Source organism: Lagenorhynchus albirostris, chromosome 14, assembly GCF_949774975.1.
Source record: "Lagenorhynchus albirostris chromosome 14, mLagAlb1.1, whole genome shotgun sequence".
NCBI lineage: Eukaryota > Metazoa > Chordata > Mammalia > Artiodactyla > Delphinidae > Lagenorhynchus > Lagenorhynchus albirostris.
In genome coordinates this window covers 20,430,429-20,456,274 of record NC_083108.1, presented here as the reverse complement: position 1 = coordinate 20,456,274, position 25,846 = coordinate 20,430,429, and the positions used below count along the sequence as shown (strand labels likewise).

The 25,846-nt window shown below is 38.4% G+C and overlaps 1 protein-coding gene across 1 annotated transcript in view; it reads left to right on the top strand.

Moving 5' to 3' along the window:
• Positions 1 to 25,846, top strand: part of DCC (DCC netrin 1 receptor) — a 764,559-nt gene that overhangs the window by 704,649 nt on the left and 34,064 nt on the right. The window contains exon 27 of the mRNA XM_060121767.1: positions 4,575 to 4,787. Within this exon, the coding sequence (XP_059977750.1) occupies positions 4,575 to 4,787 (213 nt within the window). The remainder of the gene's footprint in view (positions 1 to 4,574; positions 4,788 to 25,846) is intronic.

Sequence of the window (25,846 nt, the reverse complement as noted above, 5' to 3'; positions counted from 1 at the left end):
CACATCTGGGGTCAGAGGGTAAATCTCTGTATATTCCACTCAATTTTGCTAGGAACCTAAAAACTGCTCTAAAAATTAAGGTCTATTAGAAAGAAAGAAAGAAAAAAAAGGGAGAGGGAGAAGGAAGGGAGGGAGGGAAGAAGGAAGGGAGAAAAATTTAGTCTCCTTAGTAGATTTTTTATTTTGTTAATTTATTTAAAAGTAAGGATTATTAAATAAATTTAATTATGTAACTATTACATAATATATAATACAAACATTCAATAGATAATGTAACTATTATAGAAAGTTATGCAAATAAAAGATTCTTAACAGAATTCTTAGTTTAATAATTCTTGACTCTCATCTAAAATTAACAGGCATAGGCATTCTACTCCTGGCCAAGATTTCACATGTTTTTAAAATATATACTCAGTCATTCTTCAAGTACTTTTTGACCAAAGCTATGTGAAATGCAAAAGGTATAGGAACTAATATGTGTTTCTAAGTGCTTGCTTAGAAAAGAAAAAAAACAACGCATCCTCTTTTCTAGGAAACTAAATATTCTCTAAATCATTGTCAGAAACAGTTAACTTCCAGTCATTCAGTATCAGTTTCTAAATGCCTTGGAGAACACTAAACATCCCTGTTCTCTCTCAAGCAGAAAACATTTCATGCCTCTGGCTGGAGATGTCTTATTAGTCACCTTGAAAAACAGTGAAAGGCACACACAGGAAACGAAGCATTTGACTGTGTGAAATGGGGCAACTCTCCTTCCTCAAAAGTTATCAGAAAGACCTTTGACTTTGAGAGATGAATCAGTAAAACTCTGCCCCCGAAGACTGCTGCTTTCTGAAGACACAAATAAAGCTGAATTTCTCCCCTCCCATAAGGAAAGGAAAGATATAGGTTAAAGTACATTTGCATAACACATATTTGGTGATCCATGGATAAAGCTTTATACAGTCATGATGGACAAATCTTTCCTCTTCCTACTAATGCGCTGCAGTTCTGCTCTTAGCCTCAGTAGGCAAAGTAACTGGCCTTTGGGGAACAAGGAAAAGTGCTATATTTTGAAAACTTCAAATAATCATCTTGAGGTCTCATTTCTACAAATCAGTATAAAATCAGTGCCCCCATTTCCTCATCTTTGAAACAGGTACTAGAGAAGAGTAGATGATTTCCACTATTGTTTTCAGTGTCGGCATGGTCTTGGTGAGAAAGCTGGTCAACTTTATCCATGTTATTTTTCTGCCCCGCCTCTCTGCCAAACTGGAAATCAGTTAACAAATGGAAGTTGACCTAAATAAGATCAGCACAGTAGAGTTCATGAATTTTTCTCTCGGGTCTTTTAAAAAAAATCCGAACTGTGAGGAATTGGGGTTACTTAGGATTATTGCATGATCTTGTTCTTCTGAGATTAATGAGTGAATTTGGTTCCTAAAAATGTTCGAGTCTTGAAGTGTCTTTGCTTAGAGTTATGAGTGCTGTATTTCTTTCAAATATTGCAATTTTAGATGGAAGAAAAAATCCTCATTTCCATTTTTGCAAGTTATTCCATAGCCAGTATTTATGTGTTGACATTAATTATTATAAAGTGCCTTGAGATTTGACTCTGCTGTGTAATTGTATGCTATTTGTACAATGAATTCCTACTATTTCATCATTTGAAAAGAAGTGCCTTGCCAGTGCATATTTGATTCTCACTTTACTGTCTGAATTGCAGGGAAGCTGCACTTCGTGGGCGAAAGGAGGTTTTCTTTGCCTTTAGAGCTCTTAGTACAGCTAAATGTCATGTCACAGAGCAAATCTGTTTCACATAGGTGTCCTGAAGCTGGCACCTGAACTGGCCAAACGGGCTCATCTGAAATGAGAGCTTTTCCAGTGGAGCAGTTGCTATTGTGTTTGTCTGAGAATTTTTTCACTGCCTTAGATGTCAGCCATTTCTAAAAGGCATTTTTTTTTTTTTGCTCTATGTAAAATATAAGCATTATGAATTGTCTATGGAAAACCTGTACCTTGTCCATTGTATTAGGTATTAAGCAAAATTAACGTTTTGAACAAAACAAAAACAGTCCCTTATGCATTACTGATACATTCAGTGTTGAGGCTGGACCCTCCCATTCCACCTAGCACATTGCATTAGGCACGTTCCTTTTCACTATGTGGTACTAAGTATTGATTTTGCTAAAGAGCTGGTCCATTGATATCAAGCCACCATTACTTCTCTCAAAGTCAAGAACCACATTGTGATGTTCCCAGTGGGAATCATGGTGGCCAACTGAAAACTTGGGAATGGAGGACTAGGCATGCACAGCATTTTTATTTTCAAATATGCTGAAGAGAAGAAAAATGGGAGTTCCCCCCTAAAATTCACTGAAGTCAACAGAATTCATGTGAAGCCTGAGGTTTTAAAGTAACTAAATTTTAGAAGACTAAAAAAATTGCATGTAAGTTTTATTAAACCTACGATCACAATAATATTTTAACTTAGATCTATTTGATTTCAAAAATGTAGAAGAATAGAAAAAGAAAATATGAAGGAAGGAATGAAGAAAGGAAAGACATCACAAAACGTTATTATTTCTGTAATAACTAAAGCAGTTTTCAAAATATGATATGGATTGACTGCAGTCCATCTTCAATAGAGAGAATTACAGCAGATTTCTGAGGAAAATTGTGAACTTTCTTTTCTTGGAGAGGCATTTTTAATATGATGATATGGACCATTTAATAAAAACCAGCCCTTTGGTAATAAAGAAGGACCTTGTTGTAGGTTCCTGCAGCTGCTTCTCTCTGATCTAGATTTGAGAGATACTGTATTTTTATTTGGACAACTGACCGTTGGTCATTTGTTCCTTTAGACTAAATATGAGTCTAGAGTAAAACCTTCATCATTTTCTTTGTTTCTAAAACTATACTCTCAACCATCTAATTACACCATCTTGATTGAACACACATGTTCCTCTTTCCCTTTACATTCGTAAAAGCAGTTTAGCTCCTTATACCACCTACCTGAAGCCCCCATTCCCTTTTGCCTTAGAGAACCAACATCAACAAAGGTTTGCCTTAATGTTTTCCTTGCAGCCCCATACTTGAACCTTGAGATTGTACCTGCATGTGTTTCTCCTCTCCATCTTTGATAGGACTTCCTAGCCTAGAGATAAGGTACTTCTCTTCAAACTGCTCTTGCCCTCAGAGTTCTATCCAGTTTGCTGGATTACACTTTCCATATTTGAAGAAAGCTTTAATCAAGTCTTTGCCCATTTTCTGGTTCCATTTGCTAAGTGACTGCATCTGTCCTGGGCCAACCCTGTATCTCCTCATCTCCATCTTTGAATGGGGTAAGCCTGAAGCCCGCTCAGTGACCCAGAGGACCTCTAACGCTTTGTGAATATAGACAAATGAGTTTTAATATCAAATACCCTCTGCAGGCATATTTCGCTTTTGCATATCTTTAATATGATATCTTGATCTTTTGTATCTTTAATCTCCACCCCCTTCAGCATTAGCAGATTTTCTATCTCCTCTGCCCTTTGCTGACCTCACTGAGCCTCCCAGAGAGGTGTCTCAAAATTATCTCACAAACTAATTATCTTGAAATATTTCCTGCATAGAAATTCTCTTTCAAAAGTGAGACATTATCTTCTATCACTGTATTTTTTCCACTTTACCCAGTAGCACTTTTTAAAGAAATAAGTCATCAGAAATACTCTTCTTTCATCCACACTTATACCTGCTATGCAGCTCTGTTCATTTTCAATTTAACTGGGATCTGTTGACTCTGAATATGAATGAATAAAGTCAAATCACAGCATCCTTAGCATGATAAACAGTATTTTAGTCAAACTAAACTGTGTTCTCTGGAGAAAAGGTGTGCTTCCACATGCAAAACTGTCCAGATAGCCAAAGGCTTGTCACAAACGGCTGTGTGAAACCTCTCTAACCATAGTAATCTGACTGAAAATTACAATGTTTGCTACCAAAGAGGAAAAATTGCAATTCTGCATTCAGGCAACTTGTTTCAGCAGATTGATCTCTCCTATAACTTCTTAGCTGGATGTGCTTCTATTTTGTTATGGAAGATAATGATAATGGTTATTATTCGTATCATTTTATTAGCAATGCCTTGAGCACCCGGTAACTCTGATTTGTCTGACAGTTGACATGGCATGTTTAAAAAAATTGGCATATCGGCTGGTAGATAATAATGCAGCCGTAGCCGGGTTTGGTACATTGAATGTCACTGACATCGCTACTTATGAAAGGAGAAATAACTCTTTTTTTCTCGCCTTTTCACTTATGATTGCAAGGCCCAGACAATTCAGGCAATACAGTCAGTGCCATGTATATTTTACTACTCTCCCTGGAAGATAGAGCCCTGTCCTACTGGGTCTATTTCTACTGTTTAAAGGGGCAGTGTTATCCTATCCCTTAAATATATGAGGGTAGAGGGATGGAATGTTCTCAACGTGAAGAATGGATTAGTCAGATCCTGGCATAACTCTCTGAACTGCTCCAGGGCCCCTTCGGGTGACTTGGGGAAAGCCCACTTTGTCACGGATTATGAATGGCTTTTTTTGTCTCCCTTGCAGCAGTGAGCGAAGGACCAGCCACCCAACAGCCGCCCATGTTGCCCCCAGCACAGCCTGAGCATCCCAGCGGTGAGGAGGCGCCCAGCAGAACCATCCCCACAGCCTGTGTTCGACCAACTCATCCACTCCGCAGCTTCGCCAACCCTTTGCTACCTCCACCGATGAGTGCAATAGAACCGAAAATCCCTTATACACCGCTTTTGTCTCAGTCAGGTAAGTGTCCATTTGTTTACACTTAAAAGCTTTGTTATCCCTGGTGGCTCCTGAGGGTTCCGAGAAGGCCTGGACATAATGTATCTTTTTGACATTGATTATGTGCCCAGTGTGCTCGTGTCTTTCACTGATGTTTGTGGTGCAGCTTTTAAGTATTTGCCTTATAAGCAACTGGCTGGTTGTAGGCGCCTTTCATTCCTTTGGAAAGTTGTTCATTGATCCTGAATGTCAGTCTAGTACTTTTAATGTGTGCTATAGGTATGCCCACTAGAGAACACTGGAAAAGTTCTTCTGCCTGCCACATGAGTTGTAGGATTTAAAGCTAGACTCCAAGACTAGAGTAAAAGGTATAGAAGTCTGCAAAATCACTTTTTAGAGAAATGCCTGTAAATCTCATAATTCTGCTTTGTTCTTTTCATTAGTCATCTTGCAGGGGTTCTTATTTTAGAGTTCCAAGGCCAGAAAGGCATATCAGACCAGTGTAGCATCTAACTTCCTAATTTTAGAAATAGAGAAACCACAACTTAGATAGATAGGAAGTAACATCTCTATGTTTCCTTTCTAAGAAAGTCAAATGGCAGAGAGGAGAACCAGAGTCCCTAATTCCCAGTGCAGTGTTCATTTTATTACCTTAGCTGGTATCCAGTGAGGCTGAACCAGAGCTCCTTTTCGTTTCTGTTAGGGGTTAGGGAGATGAAGGGGGTGCAGAGAGGGACAAAGGAAGAAGAAGAAGGAGGAGAAGGAGGAGGAAGAGGGGGAGGAGAGGAGGAACAAACAGATAGGATGAAATATAGGTCAGTAGCTAGTTAAGTAGATACATAAAGAACTACATAGTGCTCAGAATTATTTGGAATATTGGCATCATTCTTAGGTTAAAGTGCAGTGTTGCAAGGAAAACATGAAGGCAAATCTTTGGTGATGTTGGTTCTCTAAAGCAAAAGGGAATGGGGACTTCAGGTAGATGGCATAAGGAGTTCTCTGCCACATTTCACCAGGGTTGGTCTGGTGACCAAAGAATGCAATGGAAGTGATGGTATGTCACTTCCAAAATTAGGAATAAGCTAGTAATGTTCAATGGTTCCAAGTACATAGAGGTGCCCCCTTAATAGACACAGGCAGCTGGATGGACCCATCGGCCACTGTACAAATACATTTTAGTTAGTTTCTGTTACTCAGATGCATACCCACAGCGATTTTAGTCACTGCATTAGTACGTAAACCTCACAGTGACTGCTTAAACTAGGCAAAATAAGACTGCAATTATGAATCCTACATTTATATTAACATTAAGACTGTATCTTGTTCCTGGCATCATATTAATAGATTTGTGTGAATCATCTCTGGTGTTCTCACCATTCGTGTAGTGTCTCATATGGTTGCTCGGCTACAGGAGGGACGTGGGACTCCATCCCTTGAGACGCACGCTGCATGTTGCGCCTGGGCAGGATGGGGTCTTCTCTGACACATGACTGCAGGTCATGACTTCATTTCACAGGAGACGGATCTTCTAGCCCAAAAGAAGCCCACACTAGGATTTAGAGCAAGTCTATATTGTCCAAGCCCTTCTCCCACTCCCCACGTCTATATCCCACATACACATCATGAAGAGAATCTGCTACTTGGTATTGCCCCAAAGCTATGAGGTCTTTACTAGTTGAAACAGGGACAATTTGAAGCAAGAAAATGTATTTCATGAAATTCCTGTGTCAAGAGCATGCTGCCTGGTGATTTCTGGCTACACTCAGTTTCCCGCTGAAATACCAACCAAAGGAAATGATCTTGGAGGAGACATATTCAGGATAGACAGCAGGTTAACTGCAACTACTACTACTAACTAACCTTTACTGAACATGTGCTATGTGACCTGCATGCTTCTGAAGACTTGTAGTATGGCATATGATCCTCAAAACTTGGTGAGGTTGCTACTTTCTTAACCCCATTTCATGGATAAGGAAATTGTGACACAGAGCATCTAAGTAGCATATTGATGTCTACACAGCTAGGGAGTGGTGCATCTTTTCCCACCTTTCTTTAACTGCAGAAAGCATGGGTTCTGAACTTTTAGGAACTCATTTGTAACTCTTAGTTTATGTCTAACTCATTTAATGACAAAAACAAAGATAATCTTTTAAAGCCTATTAAAATAACTCATTCTAAAACTGATAAAAAGAAAAAAGTGTGAAACATCTGAAATAATACTGAGTTGGGGAATACCATTTTCTCACAAGGCTTCTTCCCTCACATTTTAATAAGGAAAGATGAGAATTTTGTCAAAAGCTTTTTCTGTACCTATTGAGATGATTGTATGGTTTTTATTCTCCAGTTTGTTACTGTGGTGTATCACACTGATTGATTTGTGGATATGAAAAATCCTTGCGTCCCTGGGATAAATCCTACTTGATCGTGGTGTGTGATCCTTTTAATGTGTTGTTGGATTCAATTTGCTAGTATTTTGTTGAGGATTTTTGCATCTATATTCATCAGTGATATTGGCCTGTAATTTTCTTTTTTGTGTGTTATCTTTGTCTGATTTTTGGTATCAGGGTGACGCTGGCCTCATAGAGTGAGTTCGGAAGTGTTCCTTCCTCTGCAATTTTTTTGGAATAGTTTCAGAAGGATAAGTGTTAACTCTTCTCTAAATGTTTGGTAGAATTCACTTGTGAAGCCATCTGGTCCTGGACTTTTGCTTGTTGAGAGTTTTTAAATTACCGGTTCAATTTCAGTACTTGTAATTGGTCTGTTCATATTTTCTATTTCTTCCTGGTTCAGTCTTGGGAGATTGTACCTTTCTGAGAATTTGTCCATTTCTTCTAGAGATGTTTAACTATTTTATACTGACAATACCAATTTTATAACACCAAGAAACTAAAGTGCTATAGTACTTTATACTGTTGACTATTCTCTTTATTTGGAAGTAAAGGTCTTGTTTTTGAGGAACTATGTAATACAGAGAAAAAAGATGGAAATGATATTCAAAAGTCCATTTTAAATGAAAATTTTGCTGTGGCAGTAATATTTGGTTTGGAACACAAGGTTTGGATATCAACCCATGCTCCAAGTGATCTATAATAACAAAAAATGACCCCAAAATGACCCAATGATCCTAATTTTAGAAAGAACATCTGATAATAGGCAGAACAAAGCACTTAACCTTTATTATTTACTAGTTATTGTTTTCTTCTAGTTACAGTAAAACCGAAGCTGCTTTAAACAAAATCTGACACAATGTAGCATAAATGAGTGTATTATATCTTTAAAAGATGGAAAGGAGAGTTTGTTCATCTCTCTCTACACCTGTTCTCTCAAATAATAAGCATATTTGAAGAACCGTTCTCTGTTCTAATGTCATGTGGACAAGATCTCATTTTCTTTTATTTCCATTGCACGTTTATAAGTCCTCTTTTGTTTTAATGTTGTTTTTGTTTTTAGTGGAACTATTTCTTACAAACTATCTTTTCTTTCAGATTTTCCAATATCTCTGGCTTGCATTTTGGGGATTGATTTTATTTTTTTCATAGTAAATACCATCCTCCCCCACTCACCTGAAGCACACCCCACCATCACTTGTGAATTATTAAATGCCTTTCCGTTTTTTGTTTCTCTTATTGTCTCCCTGTGGTTCCTGTTCATTTCATAACGCCCTACCTCATGATTTTCAAATAAGTTCTCCCTGCATTGCTCCTGACACATGGTAAATAGTATGCTTTTAAGAAAGGGCTGATGTTTACCTATTCTAATAGAAAAAGAAAATTAGCAGACTGACAAATGTATTAGCTGTGACATTAACTACTTGCTTCTTAGTCTAAAAGATGAAATATTTAGAGCTTTCGACAAATTTTAATTCTAAGAAAATCATTACTGTAGTCAAACTGATTGAAGAAGTAAAGTCATTCTCTTGTTGGCTTAAAAAAATACCTCAAATAATTTTTCTCTGGGTTTCACAATAAAGGACTGTGTTTACTAATGAGTTTATCTTTACTTACCACAAGTAATCACTTTAGAATATGGTGACGTGAGGCATCGCTGTAATTTTTAAAGATCACGCCCAACGAGAAGTTCCTTCTGGTTTGAAACCATTTAAATTAGGATCAGGGAAGAAGTTCTTTCCCTCCTCAAATTCCTGTGTGTGCTTTTTCTTGGGCAACGTTATCGATCTGTGCCTCAGTTTGCCTTCCAAAAAGGCATGCGAAGCTATGTTTGCAGCAGTTTTATGTGAGGTACAGGGCACCGCATAATACGCAGTAATGACTTCCATGGAGTTGCAGAGAATTTTGCAGTATTTCTCTAGTAAATGGTAATTAGAAAATCATCTTGTTGTCATAACGAGTGACATTGTACCTACCTGAAAACACAGGTTCATTCCTTTATTTTTTCCTTCCACAGTTAGAAATTTAGCTTACTAGACTCTAGGGTGTTTTATGGTATTTCTTACAATTTCATCGTCACCTCGTGATAAAGTGGTTCCATTTCTTAATGCTTCATCTCTGTGTGGTCTTTACACGTATCAGGGAGGCTACACATACTGCACTTTGCAAATCACAGATGTGAACATATAAGTGATTTGGCTCAGTCCCCTTTCAGATTAAATAGAAAATGTTTGATAAGAGTGTTGGGTTTATGGCATTATAGATCTGACATAAATTCTACAAAGGGCCAAGATAGGCTGTTTTTTTGTTTTTCTTCTCTAGTTAAAATTCCTTTTAGCTGTGAACTGATCAGCTGCACTTTAAATGAACCTGGATTAGGAGACCATTTGTCTTCTGAGGCTGTAATTCTAAAGGGAAAGAAAATGTGACCTCTTAAATAGTGACTTTTATATCGTAGCGCTGTTTTACATTAGCCCCCCTGGAGTTCTTGCATCTTTGTAAAGCTGCATACGTGCTGTATTGCCCTCCGTTTACACATTGCATTTCTACATGTTTTTATTTATAAAAGCGAAAACCTAGAACATCCTGATCTTTTCAATCTTCTAGGGATCGATATGTCAGTGGACATGACAAGACCAAAACTCACTTCATTGTACTGCGAAATTGAGTTTGATTTTCCTTCTACAAATTGTGGCATGTGCTTCAATTTGTCTGAGAACTGAGGACAAGGAGTGGGTGGAGGTGGCTGACAGTGGACAGAAAAGGCATTTGATTTATATTTTATGGCTGGTTGGAAAATCATGTGTTCCTGCTATAACCTGATCTTTTTGGCAGGCCTCATTCAGTAAATATACTATCACACAAAACTGCCAATAAATTACTATGGTACATTAATACAATCCCTTTCCCTGTGTCACCTGTAGTCTACCGTTGGGGCTGTTCATCAGGATTCCACCTGAGTATTCCATTCTGCTGAAATGAGTCACAGGCAGAGGTCAGACATCCTTTAGCAGGTGGAACCAGAGGTCACTTTTCAGGCCAGTCAGATCAAATAAATCACTGGCACAGTTAAGTGGGAAAGATGTGTTGATTTGATGTTTTTGGAGCCAGTACCACCCATCAATTTCAGAGTGGAAAATTACATCGCCTCCTTCACATTTGATCTCATGTGTAGGCTCATCTCTGTGTGTGTTTTTGGTTTTTTTGTTGTGGTTTTTTTTGGTAGGTACCCCCTTGAAATTGTCTTGTCCTCATTCCCGACAGATCATTTTTTTAATAGATGAGATTTGATTTGGTCTAGTCATTCTAAATGATTACTTGGTAAATGTAATTAAGTCCAGTTTGCTTTATACATCACCAATATTTGTGACTCTGGAACCTACTTGGTGTTTTAATAAAATACCATTTCCTTTAGTATGGTGTTCCAGTATTTAAATAGAAAAAAATCTCTGCTAACTGCCTCAAAGAGAGGGAAACCATTTCTAGAGGACACTTTATGAGTAAGCCACGTGACTGGTACCTCACTTATAAATGACAAAACTGAAGCCTAAAAAGGTTAAGCAGCTTGCCCAAGGTCAACAGTTGAGCTAATGGCCTAGTTGAAAGAATTCAGAGAAATAGAACGCTGAAGAAAAATAAAGGATTTTAGTTGGCTTTTTGTGCTGTGAGTAGTTATTCTTAGATTGACTTTTCCCCTACAAGCAGGCTTCTAGGATGTTTCTAGTTATTAAATATCACTCAGAAAGAATTGTTTTCTAGCAGGGAGGTTGAGTTATTTAGCTTAGTGTCTGAGTAAATGTTTTCTTCCTTTATGTAGGCTAGACAGAGGAAAGGAGTTATAGCAAGATAGGAACTAGACAGAAGCTCTGGAATAACTCCTATCAAACTCACCTGTCCAACCTGCCGGATCCCTCTACAGGAGGGCAAGGAGCCAGGGAACTGACATCTGTTGCTTTCAGCACCATGGATGGCCAGGGCTTTGGAGTCCAATAATAAAATTCAGATGAGCAGAAGCAAGTGTAAAACAAAGATAAAAGTTAACACACACGAGAATATGACTCAGATTGTGGCTTAGAACATGTGAAGGTCAACAAGAGTGAGAAAGGAATGGCTGATACTTTTTAGAATTGCAAAAAGCTATTGGGAAGAGGGGGCGAACGAGCACCATTGAGTCAAAATTTGAGTCCTTTTGATCAGATTTTTATGCAATTAAAAAAACAAGAGAGGGCTTGCCTGGTGGCGCAGTGGTTGAGAGTCCGCCTGCCGATGCAGGGGGACACGGGTTCGTGCCCCGGTCCGGGAAGATCCCACATGCCGTGGAGCGGCTGGGCCCGTGAGCCATGGCCACTGAGCCTGCGCGTCCGGAGCCTGTGCTCCGCAACGGGAGAGGCCACAACAGTGAGAGGCCCGGGTACCGCAAAAAAAAAAAAAAAAAAATGAGAAAGTATTGTACCAAGAATTGCTAGATCGTAAGTAAAAATTGAGGCTAATTATCAAATTTAAACAATTAGACACTCTAGGGTTAAAGTATTGCATCGCTATCTAGATAATCATAGAGAAAATGAAAACAAGCCTATTTTCAGAACGTTGTTACCTAGTAGACTATATAATTTGAAACATATAATCTAAGAAGAATGTCCTTGGATTATACTGGGGAGTGGTGGCCTTGTGGGTGACAGAGAATGATGAGTGAAAGGGTGAGGAATAGGTTTTTTGCAAGGCAGCGATTATTCCTTTCGCATATCCTATGAACCTGCTAGGTCACATGGTTCATTACTTCTATATAGATGTTGTTACTTGTGAAATATCTTGAGGATCATAGTACATTGGACGAGAATAGCATCCCCTTTATTCCTAAAAAGAGGGAGTGAGGCCCAGTGCAAATAGAGTCCTGAGGACTACTCCCTCCATTATGCCAGTTATGGAATTCTGCTCCCCTGAATCCTACTAATTCTAATCTGTGGAATTAGATAAACTTTCCTCTTCAAAGAGGAATAAAATGTGAAATTCTAGCAATCTTAATTACTGCATAAATAAGGGTGGATGTTCTCTCTGTATTTCTTCTTCGCTTTGTGAAAGAGTATAAGTAAGAGAAAGGTTTTCCTTTGAGTACAGATTCTGAGCTGCACACTGTGCATCTTAAGTCTTCTAAGCATTTGACAGACCTCCTTATGGTTCATCAATGTGTGTCAGATTCCAGTTGCTTTCTTTGGGAACGGGGGAAATTTTGAAACAGACAAAAAGTGTTCACATAAACCTCTGTGTTAATGGATTATTGAAAATGCGTTGTGAAAGATCTAACACACTGAAACAATCTCTGTGATTAAAAGCGAGAATTTAACCATCAGTGAACTATTTCTGAAGATATGACCTGCAGTATCTAAGAGAATGCGTAAAAACCACTTAAAGATCCTACTTCTTCTGAATGTTTATAACTTTTATCTTATTGGCAGGGACTTAATGGGAAATTCAAGTACCATGTTAAACATCTTCCTAGAGTAGACTTTCATCTTAGGCTTGCAGAGGGTTGATGTTCTTATTGCCAGAATCTCTTTATTTACCATAATATCAAAGCTCTCAGAGGAGAATGCCTTTATCTTTTGTGGTAAAAGGGATTCCAACAAACTGTTTTTTAATTTGGTGCAAAACAACCATCACTGTTTTGCCCATTTGATTTGATGGTATTTATAGCAACTGCTCTTTTCACATCTACTCCAAATTGCCCTTCTTAAATATTCTTCTTTCACATTTCCCATCCTCTTACCCAGTTGTTTGTATCTTTCTACTCCTGTGGTCACCTGAGTCATGATTTTTTATAGAAACAGCATATTTCAGACTACAGTAATGTGTTTACCTAGTGTACCTTTAAAGTCTGAGATTATTGGTTTAATCTTAAGGTTAGATAGGTGCTGCATTTAAAATTATAGTTATTCGTTTTCTTCTTGGCTCCTCCCTGGAGTGGTACCACAGTTAGTTAATAGAAACAGAATGTTTTGGGCACACAGGTCTGAGCTGATGCCTGCCATGGTGCAGGACTAAAGGCAGGAAGGCACCATGTAATGAGAATTTGGCCAGTCTTCCTGTTCTCTTTGGCAGGAGCAAAGTGTGACTGAAAGAGGACTTACAGGAGGAAAATAATAAAACTCCACTAGGACTCAGCTCCCCTATTCATTGGGTAGGTTGGCCTTGAATAAGTCATTTAACCTCTGTGCTTCCATTTTCCACAACTATAAATGGGGAGAATAAAATCTAGCCTGGAAAGAGTTTCATTTTCCTAAGGGAGTCAAAGCATGTAAACATGAATGATGCTAGTTAAAGATGTTAGCCCTGAATCCAGGAGCTTCTGATTTGATATAATCTGGAGACCACATTGCCTTATAAATTGGGCCCAGTGAAGTTTCCAGTGCCCTATAATAAGAAACAGTGGCATCATGTGGAAGGGGGTTTAAAAGTACATTTTAATGGTTCAATGGCTGGTGAAACAAGATCTAACTCCTGAAGGTTGTATTGCACCATGAGTATGTGCACCAGAGAAGGGGCAGCCAATGAAATGGGCCCTTGCTTGGAAGACAGAATGGTCTTGAGCAGAGAATTTCAGAACATCTGCTCAGAGCTGTCTGAATATCATTTCTTAAGTCTAGAGAGAAGCATAGCCTCTTTCAGTTAAACAGGTCTTGCCCTTAAATCATAAATCCATCCAGCAGCCGGGAGGCTATTTCCCACCAGCCCCTTTAAATAACCAAACTGCTTTAGATAGCATTCCCCCTCCAATTTCTTAATCTGTCTCTCCACCCATTGTTAGGAATGTCTGTTCCTCAAGCCACTAAGGATTTATGTCCAGTAGATGTATAGATTTGGTGGTATGGTGCTTGACTTCCTCTCACTTATAAACGATGCATCTCCTGAATAGCTTCTCATGATGAACCAATGTAAGGTGACTTAAGCCTTTGGAATTTCCAAGGTCCCAGCTCTCACTTCCAGCTTAGCCTGCAGAGGGAAGAGCAGGGCAAAGCAGAGTAAGAAGTGAGGACCCAGAAGTGAGCTGCTGAGAGTGGGAAAAAGGATATGTCTCATCAAACACATGTAAAATATTACTGACACCTTCATCTTCTCATTTACAAATAATATATATGTTCTTTTTTAAGTTTTTTTAATTGAGGTGTAGTTGATTTACAATGTTGTGTTTATTTCTGCTGCACAGCAAAGTGATTCAGTTACACATATATATACATTCTTTGTTATATTCTTTTGCATTATGGTTTATCTCAGGATATTTATCCTATACAGTAGGACCCTGTTGTTTATCCATTTACAAATAGTATATATGTTCTATGAAGAATATTATAGTATGGCTCATTTCCAAATGTGATTTGAGATATAAATTTTTAATTCTAAACTCTCCATTAACATGACTATGTAAGCAGAGCTTCTTAAATCTTAGATGCTTAGGAATCACCTGCAGAGCTTACTAAAATGCAGGTTCTGATTCGGTGGACCCAAAAGAGGGCCTAAGATTCTGCGTTTCCTAGAAGATATCCAGCTGATGCTGATTTTGCCCTTCTGTAGATCACATTTTGAGTAGTGAGATTCTTAAACAGATCATGTGTTCCTCACCTGGAGTTCAGGGAAGAACTTGTGGGTTTAGGAACTCTTTTGAAATTAAATTCACATTTGTGTGTGTGTGTGTGTGTGTGTGTGTGTGTGTGTGTCTGTTTTTTCTATTTAGTGGGTTCATAGCTTTCATTAGAATTTCAAATGGTTCATTATTTGTAAATAAGTTAAGAACCACTTACGCTGCCTTTTCGTCATTCACCCTGCATTTAGGCTCTGCTATGGAACATAAACACCAAAGTTTTTTTTCTTTTGCCTTGGTTTTGTTTGTTTGTTTTGCAAGACCAATTCCAAAATATCTTTTGCAGAGATAACCTTCCAGAATCTAAGGCCAAGAGCGGAACACTCTTGTCCTGCTCAGTGAAAAAATTAACTTACTCATTTTCTTGTAGAAACACCAAGGCCTTTGTGCACATTTTTCAATGCTTGAGGAGGGAATCAGTTAGATTAGTATTTATAAATGTCTTAAAAGTGGTCCCACTTCAGAAACTTTTATTTTTGTTGCCTAAACGAAAACTGGTAGAGAAGGTCTACAACCCTCTAGGATAAATTTTCTCCAGAAGATGAGCTCCTGCGGGAAATGGAGATGTGTTGTCACTTGAAGGGGGTTCATCATAACCTATCCTTGGCACCTGTGTTCTGGTGTGCAGTGGAGAGCACTTCCAGCGGAAACTGAATGATTATGTACACATTTCCCCAAACAGTGACTCATCATTCGATGTAAATTTCAGATTCAGCCAGTGTCACACTGACATCTGAAATCTGTAAAACATATTTTTAAAAACGTTGCTCATGGTCATGAGGGTAGGCGAACCTCTAAATAGCAGTAGTATAAATCACAGAGATAATTTTTAATGGGAAGTAATTGAATGTTTATTTGAAGAGTGAAGAAGTTAAGTTATATAATATCCTGAAAGATATCATCATAAATCATTTATTGGGTATAAACTAATTCTAAGGAGTAAATATGTGTCTGAGGAGGCTCGGTTGTGGTAAAGAAGGGGTAGGAGAGAGGAAGGTTTTTAAAGAAAAAGAACCTGTTTCTCCAATCAATATTGGAGAAATTAAAATCTCTCTCCCTCTCTCCCTCCATCCTACTGTGTCTGTCTCTTTTTGTTTTTTGTTTGTTTTCTGGGTCAGAGCTCCTGAATTTAAATGGAAACAGGTGCTCCGTAAGCACTTACCAGTACATCAGTACTTGAATTTGAGAAATCCCAGACCAGAGACAGGAACAATGATAGAACATTGGAAAATACCTTGGCGAAAAGTGTATTGAAAGGAATTTTCCTAGGTCTCTTGATGTTTCGAATGTTTGAGTTTTCACCTCAGAGGCCTCATCTTGATCTCTTTCCTTGAGTTTGTGGGTTAGACAGATGGTGCCGGATCCGGTTCCTGGAAGGTGACCTGGAGCCCCCACCTGCCAGGGGGAGGCCATCCAACCACGAAGGCACCACCTTCTCTTCCTCCAACTTCCTTGTCTCCCAGATGCCACACGATCAGTACTTTCTCTAATTCTTTCCTGGGTTAAAGCTCATAAAAGCTCATAAAGCTCAAACAGTTTCTCTATGTGTTCTGTAGGTAGTATGACTCTAATTAAATAGTTCACACTTACATGACTTATCTTCTTATACCAACATGTAATATCATGATAGACTCTCATTTTCAATATTCTTTAATGTAACAGTAAAGCTTAATACGTGCTGAGTCCCAGTAGATCCTCAGGAAAAAGTGAACTGATCTAACCATGACGATGATGTTTGCAAACTTCATTAATGATAATTACCAATAGTAAACACTTATCTATCACTTTACTGTCTCATTTAATCTTGACAAAAACACCGACAGTAATGTATTATTTCTCCCAGTTTACACATGAGAAATTTTGGAATCAGAAAGGATAAAATAATTCATTCAATGCCACATTGTATTTAAATGGCAGGACAAGGGTTTGAACCTAGGACTTTCTAAAACCAAACCCTACTTTTCTGAACAACTGTATTATAATGCATATATGTAAAGGGGCAATGATTAGTGAATAATAATATCACAAATAATAAACATTCAGCCTATATTTTGGCATCTCCCTTAACCTGTAAATTTACAAACTGCAATCCAGAGGTTTTCTGGTATTCTTCTATGATATTTATACCTGACACAATATGCTAGCTTATACTTTCACAAAGGAAAAGAAAACATAGACTTTATTTCTGTGTTCTCTATATATTGTTTACATTTCCATTGGTTTTCTTTTTAATTTTATTTTACTTATTTTTTTATACAGCAGGTTTTTATTAGTCATCAATTTTATACACATCAGTGTATACATGTCAATCCCAATCTCCCAGTTCATCACACCACCATGCCCACCCCCCCACGGCTTTCCCCCCTTGGTGGCCATACGTTTGTTCTCTACATCTGTGTCTCAACTTCTGCCCTGCAAACCGGTTCATCTGTACCATTTTTCTAGGTTCCACATACATGCGTTAATATACGATATTTGTTTTTCTCTTTCTGAATTACTTCACTCTGTAAGACAGTCTCTAGATCCATCCATGTCTCAACAAATGACTCAATTTTGTTCCTTGTTAAGGCGGAGTAATATTCCATTGTATATATGTACCACATCTTTTTATCCATTCGTCTGTCGACGGGCATTTAGGTTGCTTCCATCACCTGGCTATTGTAAATAGTGCTGCAATGAACATTAGGGTGCATGTGTCTTTTTGAATTATGGTTTTCTCTGGGTATATGCCCAGTAGTGGGATTGCTGCATCATATGGTAATTCTATTTCTAGTTTTTTTAAGGAACCTCCATACTGTTCTCTATAGTGGCTGTATCAATTTACATTCCCACCAACAAGGCAAGAGGGTTCCCTTTTCTCCACACCCTCTCTAGCATTTCTTGTTTGTAGATTTTCTAATGATGCCCATTCTAACTGGTGTGAGGTGATGCCTCATTGTAGTTTTGATTTGCATTTCTCTAATAATTAGCGATGTTGAGCAGATTTTCATGTGCTTCCTGGCCATCTGTATGTCTTCTTTGCAGAAATGTCTATTTAGGTCTTCTGCCCATTTTTGGATTGGGTTGTTTGTTTCTTTAATATTCAGCTGCATGAGCTGTTTATAAAATTTGGAGATTAATCCTATGTCCGTCGATTCGTTTGCAAATATTTTCTCCCATTCTGAGGGTCGTCTTTTTGCCTTGTTTATGGTTTCCTTTGCTGTGCAAAAGCTTTGAAGTTTCATTAGGTCCCATTTGTTTATTTTTGTTTTTATTTCCATTACTCTAGGAGGTGGATCAGAAAAGATCTTGCTGTGATTTATGTCAAAGAGTGTTCTTCCTATGTTTTCCTCTAAGGGTTTTATAGTATCCAGAATTACATTTAGGTCTCTAATCCATTTTGAGTTTATTTTTGTATATGGTGTTAGGGAGTGTTTTAATTTCATTCTTTTACATGTAGCTGTCCATTTTTCCCAGCACTACTTATTGAAGAGACTGTCTTTTCTCCATTGTATATCCTTGCCTCCTTTGTAATAGATTAGTTGACCACAGGTGCTTGGGTTTATCTCTGGGCTTTCTATCTTGTTCCATTGATCTGTGTTTCTGTTTTTGTGCCAGTACCATATTGTCTTGATTACTGTAGCTTTGTAGTATAGTCTGAAGTCAGGGAGTCTGATTCCTCCAGCTCCGTTTCTTTCCCCTCAGACTACTTTAGCTATTTGGGGTCTCTTGTGTCTCCATACAAATTTTAAGATTTTTTCTTCTAGTTCAGTAAAAAATGCCATTGGTAATTTGATAGGGATTGCATTGAATTTTTAGATTGCTTTGGGTAGTACAGTCATTTTCACAATATTGATTCTTCCAATCCAAGAACATGGTATATCTCTCCATCTGTTGGTATCATCTTTAATTTCTTTCATCAGTGTCTTATAGTTTTCTGCATGCAGTTGTTTTGTCTCCCTAGGTAGGTTTATTCATAAGTATTTTATTCTTTTTGTTGCAATGGTAAATGGGAATGTTTCCTTAATTTCTTTTTCAGCTTTTTCATCATTAGTGTATAGGAATGCAAGAGATTTCTGTGCATTAATTTTGTATCCTGCAACTTTACCAAATTCATTGATTAGCTCCAGTAGTTTTCTGGTGGCATTTTTAGGATTCTCTATGTATAGTATCATGTCATCTGCAAACACTGACAGTTTTACTTCTTTTCCAATTTGTATTCCTTTTATTTCTTTTTCTTCTCTGATTGCCATGGCTAGGACTTCCAAAACTGTGTTGAATAATAGAGGTGAGAGTGGACATCCTTGTCTTGTTCCTGATCTTCGAGGAAAGGCTTTCAGATTTTCACCATTGACAATGATGTTTGCTGTGGGTTTCTCATATATGGCCTTTATTACGTTGAGGTAGTTTCCCTCTATGACCACTTTCTGGAGAGTGTTTATCATAAATGGGTGTTGAATTTTGTCAAAACCTTTTTCTGCATCTATTGAGATGATCGTATGGTTTTTATTCTTCAATTTCTTAATATGGTTTATCACATTGATTGATTTGCGTATATTGAAGAATCCTTGCATCCCTGAGATAAATCCCATTCGATCATGGTGTATGATCCTTTTAATGTGTTGTTGGATTCTGTTTGCTAGTATTTTGTTGAGGATTTTTGCATATATATTCATCAGTGATATTGGTCTGTAATTTTCTTTTTTTGTAGTATCTTTGTCTGCTTTTTGTATCACGGTGATGGTGGCCTCATAGCATGAGTTTGGGAGTTTTCCTCCCTCTGAATTTTTTTGCAAGAGTTTGAGAAGTGTGGGTGTTAGCTCTTCTCTAAATGTTTAATAGAATTCACTTGTGAAGCCATTTGGTCCTGAACTTTTGTTTGTTGGCAGATTTTGAATCACATTTTCAATTTCATTACTTGTGATTGGTCTGTTCATATTTTCTATTTTTTCCTGGTTCACTCTTGGAAGGTTTTCCCTTTCTAAGAATTTGTCCATTTCTTCCAGGTTGTCTGTTTTATTGGCATAGAGTTGCCTATAGTAGTCTCTTAGGATGCTTTGTATTTCTGCCATGTCTGTTGTAACTGAAATGCCCACGGTCGCGAGACCCCTCCACAAGACCACCAGAGTCGAGAGTCAAAGCCAAACGGCAAGGGTCATTTATTGCAGGTTCGAACCTGGACCTCCGCGCACTCGTTGCCGGTGACGCTAAGAGGTGCCGGTGGAGTTTAGTACAGTTCTTTTATAGACAGGTACAAACAAGTTTGGGACTTTCCAAGGGTGGGGAGTACTGATTGGTTAACCTGTACAAACAAGTTCGGGACTTTCCAAGGGTGGGGAGTACTGATTGGTTAACCTTTAAACAAAGACACTAGTCGCCGTCTGATTGGTTGGATGATTACAAGGGGGGGGTCAGCAAGCGTAGTTACAGAAGCGAGAGCGGCTGGTTAAGTTTCGGTTTCCTGAGGTTTCGTTTCTCAATTGGAAATACTTAAGACGGGGCCATGGTTACAAAAAGAAATAGTGCAAACAGGAAAACTGATGCAACCCTAGCAGCGTTGTGGCCTCTACCAGCCCAACGGCAGGGCGGCGGGAGGCTGTGCGCGCAACTCCAGGCGACGCCCTCAGCGCCGCACCCTGGAATGGCCCTTTTTCGGCCCTTCTCCTCCGGAAAGAACAGAAAAGAAACTCCAGGAAAAGCACAAATTGAATGCAGGGCGTCAACTCAGTCCTATTCCCACCAAAGTAGAACATAGCCCCCTCATAACTTCTCCTTTTTCATTTCTAATTTTATTGATGTGAGTCCTCTCCCTCTTTTTCTTGATTAGTCTGACTAATGGTTTATCAATTTTGTTTATCTTCTCAAAGAACAAGCTTTTAGTTTTATTGATCTTTGCTATTGTTTTCTTTGTTTCTATTTCATTTATTTCTGCTCTGATCTTTATGATTTCTTTCCTTCTGCTAACTTTGGGTTTTGTTTGTTCTTCTTGCTCTAGTTTCTTTAGGTGTAAGGTTAGATTGTTTATTGGAGATTTTTCTTGTTTCTTGAGGTAGGCTTGTATAGCTATAAACTTCCCTCTTAGAACTGCTTTTACTGCGTCCCATAGGTTTTGGATCATTGTTTTCATTGTTTTTTCATGTTTTCATTGTAATTTGTCTCTAGGTATTTTTGATTTCCTCTTTGATTTCTTCAGTGATTTCTTGGTTATTTAGTGACGTATTGTTTAGCCTCCATGTGTTTGTGTTTTTTACTTTTTTTTCATGTAATTCATTTCTAATCTCATAGCGTTATAGTCAGAAAAGATGCTTGATATGATTTCAGTTTTCTTAAATTTACTGAGACTTGATGTGTGACCCAAGATATGATCTATCCTGGAGAATGTTCTGTGCACACTTGAGAAGAAAGTGTAATCTGCTGTTTTTGGATGCAATGTCCTATAAATATCAGTTAAATCTATCTGGTCTATTGTGTCATTTAAGGCTTCTGTTTCCTTATTTATTTTCATTTTGGGTGATCTGTCCATTGGTGTAAGTGAGGTGTTAATGTCCCCCACTATTTTGTGTTACTGTCGATTTCGTCTTTTATAGCTGTTAGCAGTTGCCTTACATATTGATGTGCTCCTATGTTGGGTGCATATGTATTTATATTTGTTATATGTTCTTCTTGGATTGATCCCTTGATCATTATGTAGTGTCCTTCCTTGTCTCTTGTAACATTCTTTATTTTAAAGTCTATTTTATCTGATACGAGTATTGCTACTCCAGCTTTCTTTTGATTTCCATTTGCATGGAATACCTTTTTCCATCCCCTCACTTTCAGTCTGTATGTGTCCCTAGGTCCGAAGTGTGTCTCCTGTGGACAGCATATATATGGGTCTTGTTTTTGTATCCATTCAGCAAGCCTGTGTCTTTTCATTGAAGCATTTAATCCATTCATGTTTAAGGTAATTATTGATAGGTATGTTCCTATGACCATTTTCTTAATTGTTTTGGGTTTGTTTCTGTAGGTCCTTTTCTTCTCTTGTGTTTCCCACTTAGAGAAGTTCCTTTAGCATTTGTTGTAGAGCTGGTTTGGTGGTGCTGAATTCTCTTAGCTTTTACTTGTCTGTAAACCTTTTGATTTCTCCATGGAATCTGAATGAGATCCTTGCTGGGTAGAGTAATCTTGGTTGTAGGTTCTTCCCTTTCATCACTTTAAGTATATCATGCCACTCCCTTCTGGCTTGTAGAGTTTCTGTTGAGAAATCAGCTGTTAACCTTATGGGAGTTCCCTTGTATGTTATTTGTCATTTTCCCTTGCTGCTTTCAATATTTTTTCTTTGTCTTTAATTTTTGCCAACTTGAATACTGTGTTTCTCGGCATGTTTCTCCTTGGGTTTATCCTGTATGGGACTCACTGTGCTTCCTGGACTAAGGTGGCTATTTCCTTTCCGGTGTTAGGGAAGTTTTCAACTATAATCTCTTCAAATATTTTCTCTGGTCCTTTCTCTCTCTCTCCTCCTTCTGGGACCACCACTATAATGAGAATATTGTTGCATTTAATGTTGTCCTAGAGGTCTCTTAGGCTGCCTTCATTTCTTTTCATTCTTTTTTCTTTATTCTGTTTCGCAGCAGTGAATTCCACCATTCTGTCTTCCAGGTCACTTATCCATTCTTCTGCCTCAGTTATTCTGCTATTGATTCCTTCTAGTATAGTTTTCGTTTCAGTTATTGTATTGTTCATCTCTGTGTGTTTGTTCTTTAATTCTTCTAGGTCTTTGTTAATCATTTCTTGCATCTTCTCGATCTTTGCCTCCGTTGTTTTTCCGAGGTCCTGGATCATCTTCACTATCATTATTCTGAATTCTTTTTCTGGAAGGTTGCCTATCTCCACTTCATTTGGTTGTTTTTCTTGGGTTTTATCTTGTTCCTTCATCTGGTACATAGCCCTCTGCCTTTTCATCTTGTCTGTCTTTCAGTGAATGTGGTTTTTGTTCCACAGGATGCAGGATTATGGTTCTTCTTGCTTCTGCTGTCTGCCCTCTGGTGGATGAGGCTATCTAAGAGGCTTGTGCAAGTTTCCTGATGGGAGGGACTGGTAGTGGGTAGAGCTGACTCTTGCTCTGGTGGGCAGAGCTCAGTAAAACTTTAATCTGTTTGACTATCGATGGGTGGGGCTGGGTTCCCTCCCTGTTGGTTGTTTGGCCTGAGGCAGCCCAACACTGGAGCCTGCGTGGGCTCTTTGGTGGGGTTAATGACTCTGGGAGGGCTCAGGCCAAGGAGTACTTCCCAGAAGTTCTGCTACCAGTGTCCTTGTCCCCACTGTGAGCCACAGCCGCCCTCTGCCTCTGCAGGAGACCCTCCAACACTAGCAGTTTGGTCTGGTTCAGTCTCCCCTGGGGTCACAGCTCCTTCCCCTGGGTCCCGATGTGCACACTACTTTGTGTGTGCCATCCAAGAGTGGAGTCTCTGTTTCCCCCAGTCCTGTCCAAGTCCTGCAATCAAATCCCACTGGGCTTCAAATGTGATTCTATAGGAATTCGTCCTCCCGTTGCCGGACCCCCAGGTTGGGAAGCCTGACGGGGGGCTCAGAACCTTCACTCCAGCGGGTGGACTTCTGTGGTATAAGTGTTCTCCAGTCTGTGAGTCACCCACCCAGCAATTATGGGATTTGATTTTACTGTGATTGTGCCCCTCCTACCATCTCATTGTGGCTTCTCCTTTGTCTTTGGATGTGGGTTATCTTTTTTTGTGAGTTCCAGTGTCTTCCTGTCAATGATTGTCCAGCAGCTAGTTGTGATTCTGGTGTTCTCACAAGAGGGAGTGAGAGCACATCCTTCTACTCCGCCATCTTGGTTCCTCTCCTCCATCGGTTTTTATTTTGTCACACTTTTTCAGTTTTCTTGACAAATATGTACTGATTACATTTTTTCCTACTTGAACTGTCCCAACATATCCAACTGGAAAAAGTTTCATTTTTCATTGGAAGACTAAAACAACTACCTATGTAGTTGTCAAAAACCCGAAGATAATATGGGCTTATTTCTAAGCCCAGTACAAAATATCCTGCAACCTATTGTTCAGAAGTAGCTTCCAGATGTTTTATAGATATGAAATATTCAGAAACTTCTTGCTGCAGAATATGTTGAATATTGAATAATTTATGAAACATTGCATAGAAACATACTTTCCTCATAAAAACTTTCCCATATATGGGCTTGAAGAGAACTTCTTTTTGGCCCAGCATGACAAGGACTAGTCAGAATTTTTCATTGACATTTAGTTCCACTGCAAATAAAGAAGAATAAAATCTCAGTTAACTAGTATATTTGGGGAATGGACTGTTCTCAGGAAATTGCATTTCTGGATAGCTCAGGGTAAAACAGAAATCATTTTATAACAGATAAATGTTTATCAGTTGCCAATTCTTATGTTAGCTGTAAACTTATGACTGAGGAGAATGCCATTTTGCACATGCTTTGTCCTTAAATCCCACACCACTTCTCTAAAGTACACCATGTCAATTTATATGGGATGAACCCAGAGTACAGAATAATTGAATAACATCTCCAAGGTCACAGTTAATACAGGGCAAGGATAGGATATAAGTTTGTTTCTGGGTGACTGTAATATTTATTTTCTTTCCCCAATTGCAAAAGTGTACTAGGAAGAAAGACCAGAGTAAGGAAAGGCCCAGAGTTGGACAAGTACAATATATTTTCAGAGTCTGTAGGTAAAGCTATCTTCCTAGAGGATGATTCCTAGTGCAGTTATGAGATAATAACATGGAAAAGGGAAGGGTACAGTGAGCAAAAACAGAACAGTGCTTTGGGAGGATCAAATGGTAAACCAAGATGGAGACAGAAAGCGTGTGGTGTAGGCTGACAGCAGTGAGAATAGATGGAACAAACAGTTGTAAGAGTTATCATCCCAAGGAATAAGCAGCTGATGAAGGAAAAGATGAGGTCCAAGATGACTCTGTTGTTTTAATTCTTTGTCTTTGGTAACGTGGTTAGAAACAAATAGAAGGAAGTGAGCTGAGAGGTTCCTCCTTGAAAGGGGTGGAAGAGTAGGAAAGAGTGAAGTATGTTCAGAGTTTGGCGTTAGCAGGTGCAAACTATTATATATAGGATGGATAAACAAGAAGGTCCTACTGTATAGTACAGGGAACTATATTCAACATCCTGTGATAAACCATAATGGAAAAAAATATAAAAGAGCATATTCATATGTGTGACTGAATTACTTTGCTGTATAGCAGAAAAGGGCTAAGAATTCAAGAGGAAAGTCACATTGAGGAGTAGGCTGGGTAATCATTCTCTGAGAGGTAAGAGTTTTAGCATATAGTAGATAGACTCAGATGACAACTCCCAGGGAATGAATTTGAAGGAAAGAAAAATTTGAAAGCTGTACCTTAAGGTAAATCTATATTTTATAAGGGAATAAAGGAAAGGTCCTAGAGATAGGAAAACAATGATAGAATAATTTTTCAGAAGCCAGGAAGGGAGTGTAGCTCAAGGAAAATGCAGTTTTAAATACAATAGTTCTTTGATTCAAAGTTGCCATAGAGTTATTTTTCCTCTAATATTTTATTATAAAAATATCAAATGCCCAGGAAAACTGTGAACTCCCATCTATCCACCACCTAGATTCTACAGTTAACATTTTTTGTATTTTCTTTGCCACATATTTCTCTATCCCTCCACCTTAATTTTTCTTGCGTTTCAAAGGAAATCACAGACATTAGTTCACTTAACCCCTCAACACTTCAACAAGTATTTAAGAGGCCATTGCCTATGGAGTGTACCACTGATTTAGTTGTATAATTTTAGGGGGAAAAATAAAAACTATAATAATTGTACAGAATCACTTGGAAGAAGCATTCTTATTTCAGGGAAATTGCTGTGAATCTTAGAACTGAGGAAATGTAATACTAACAAATCCCATGGAAAGGTTTACAGCGCACATACTCATTAGGCTGAAACATTATGAGAGTATTTATGACCTTTATAGCTGACACTTCTCTAAATGGGTGAGGGCAAAAGTCAGGTGACCAGAGAGGTGTGGGGAATAAATAAACAGATGATGTGCAAGTGTAGACCA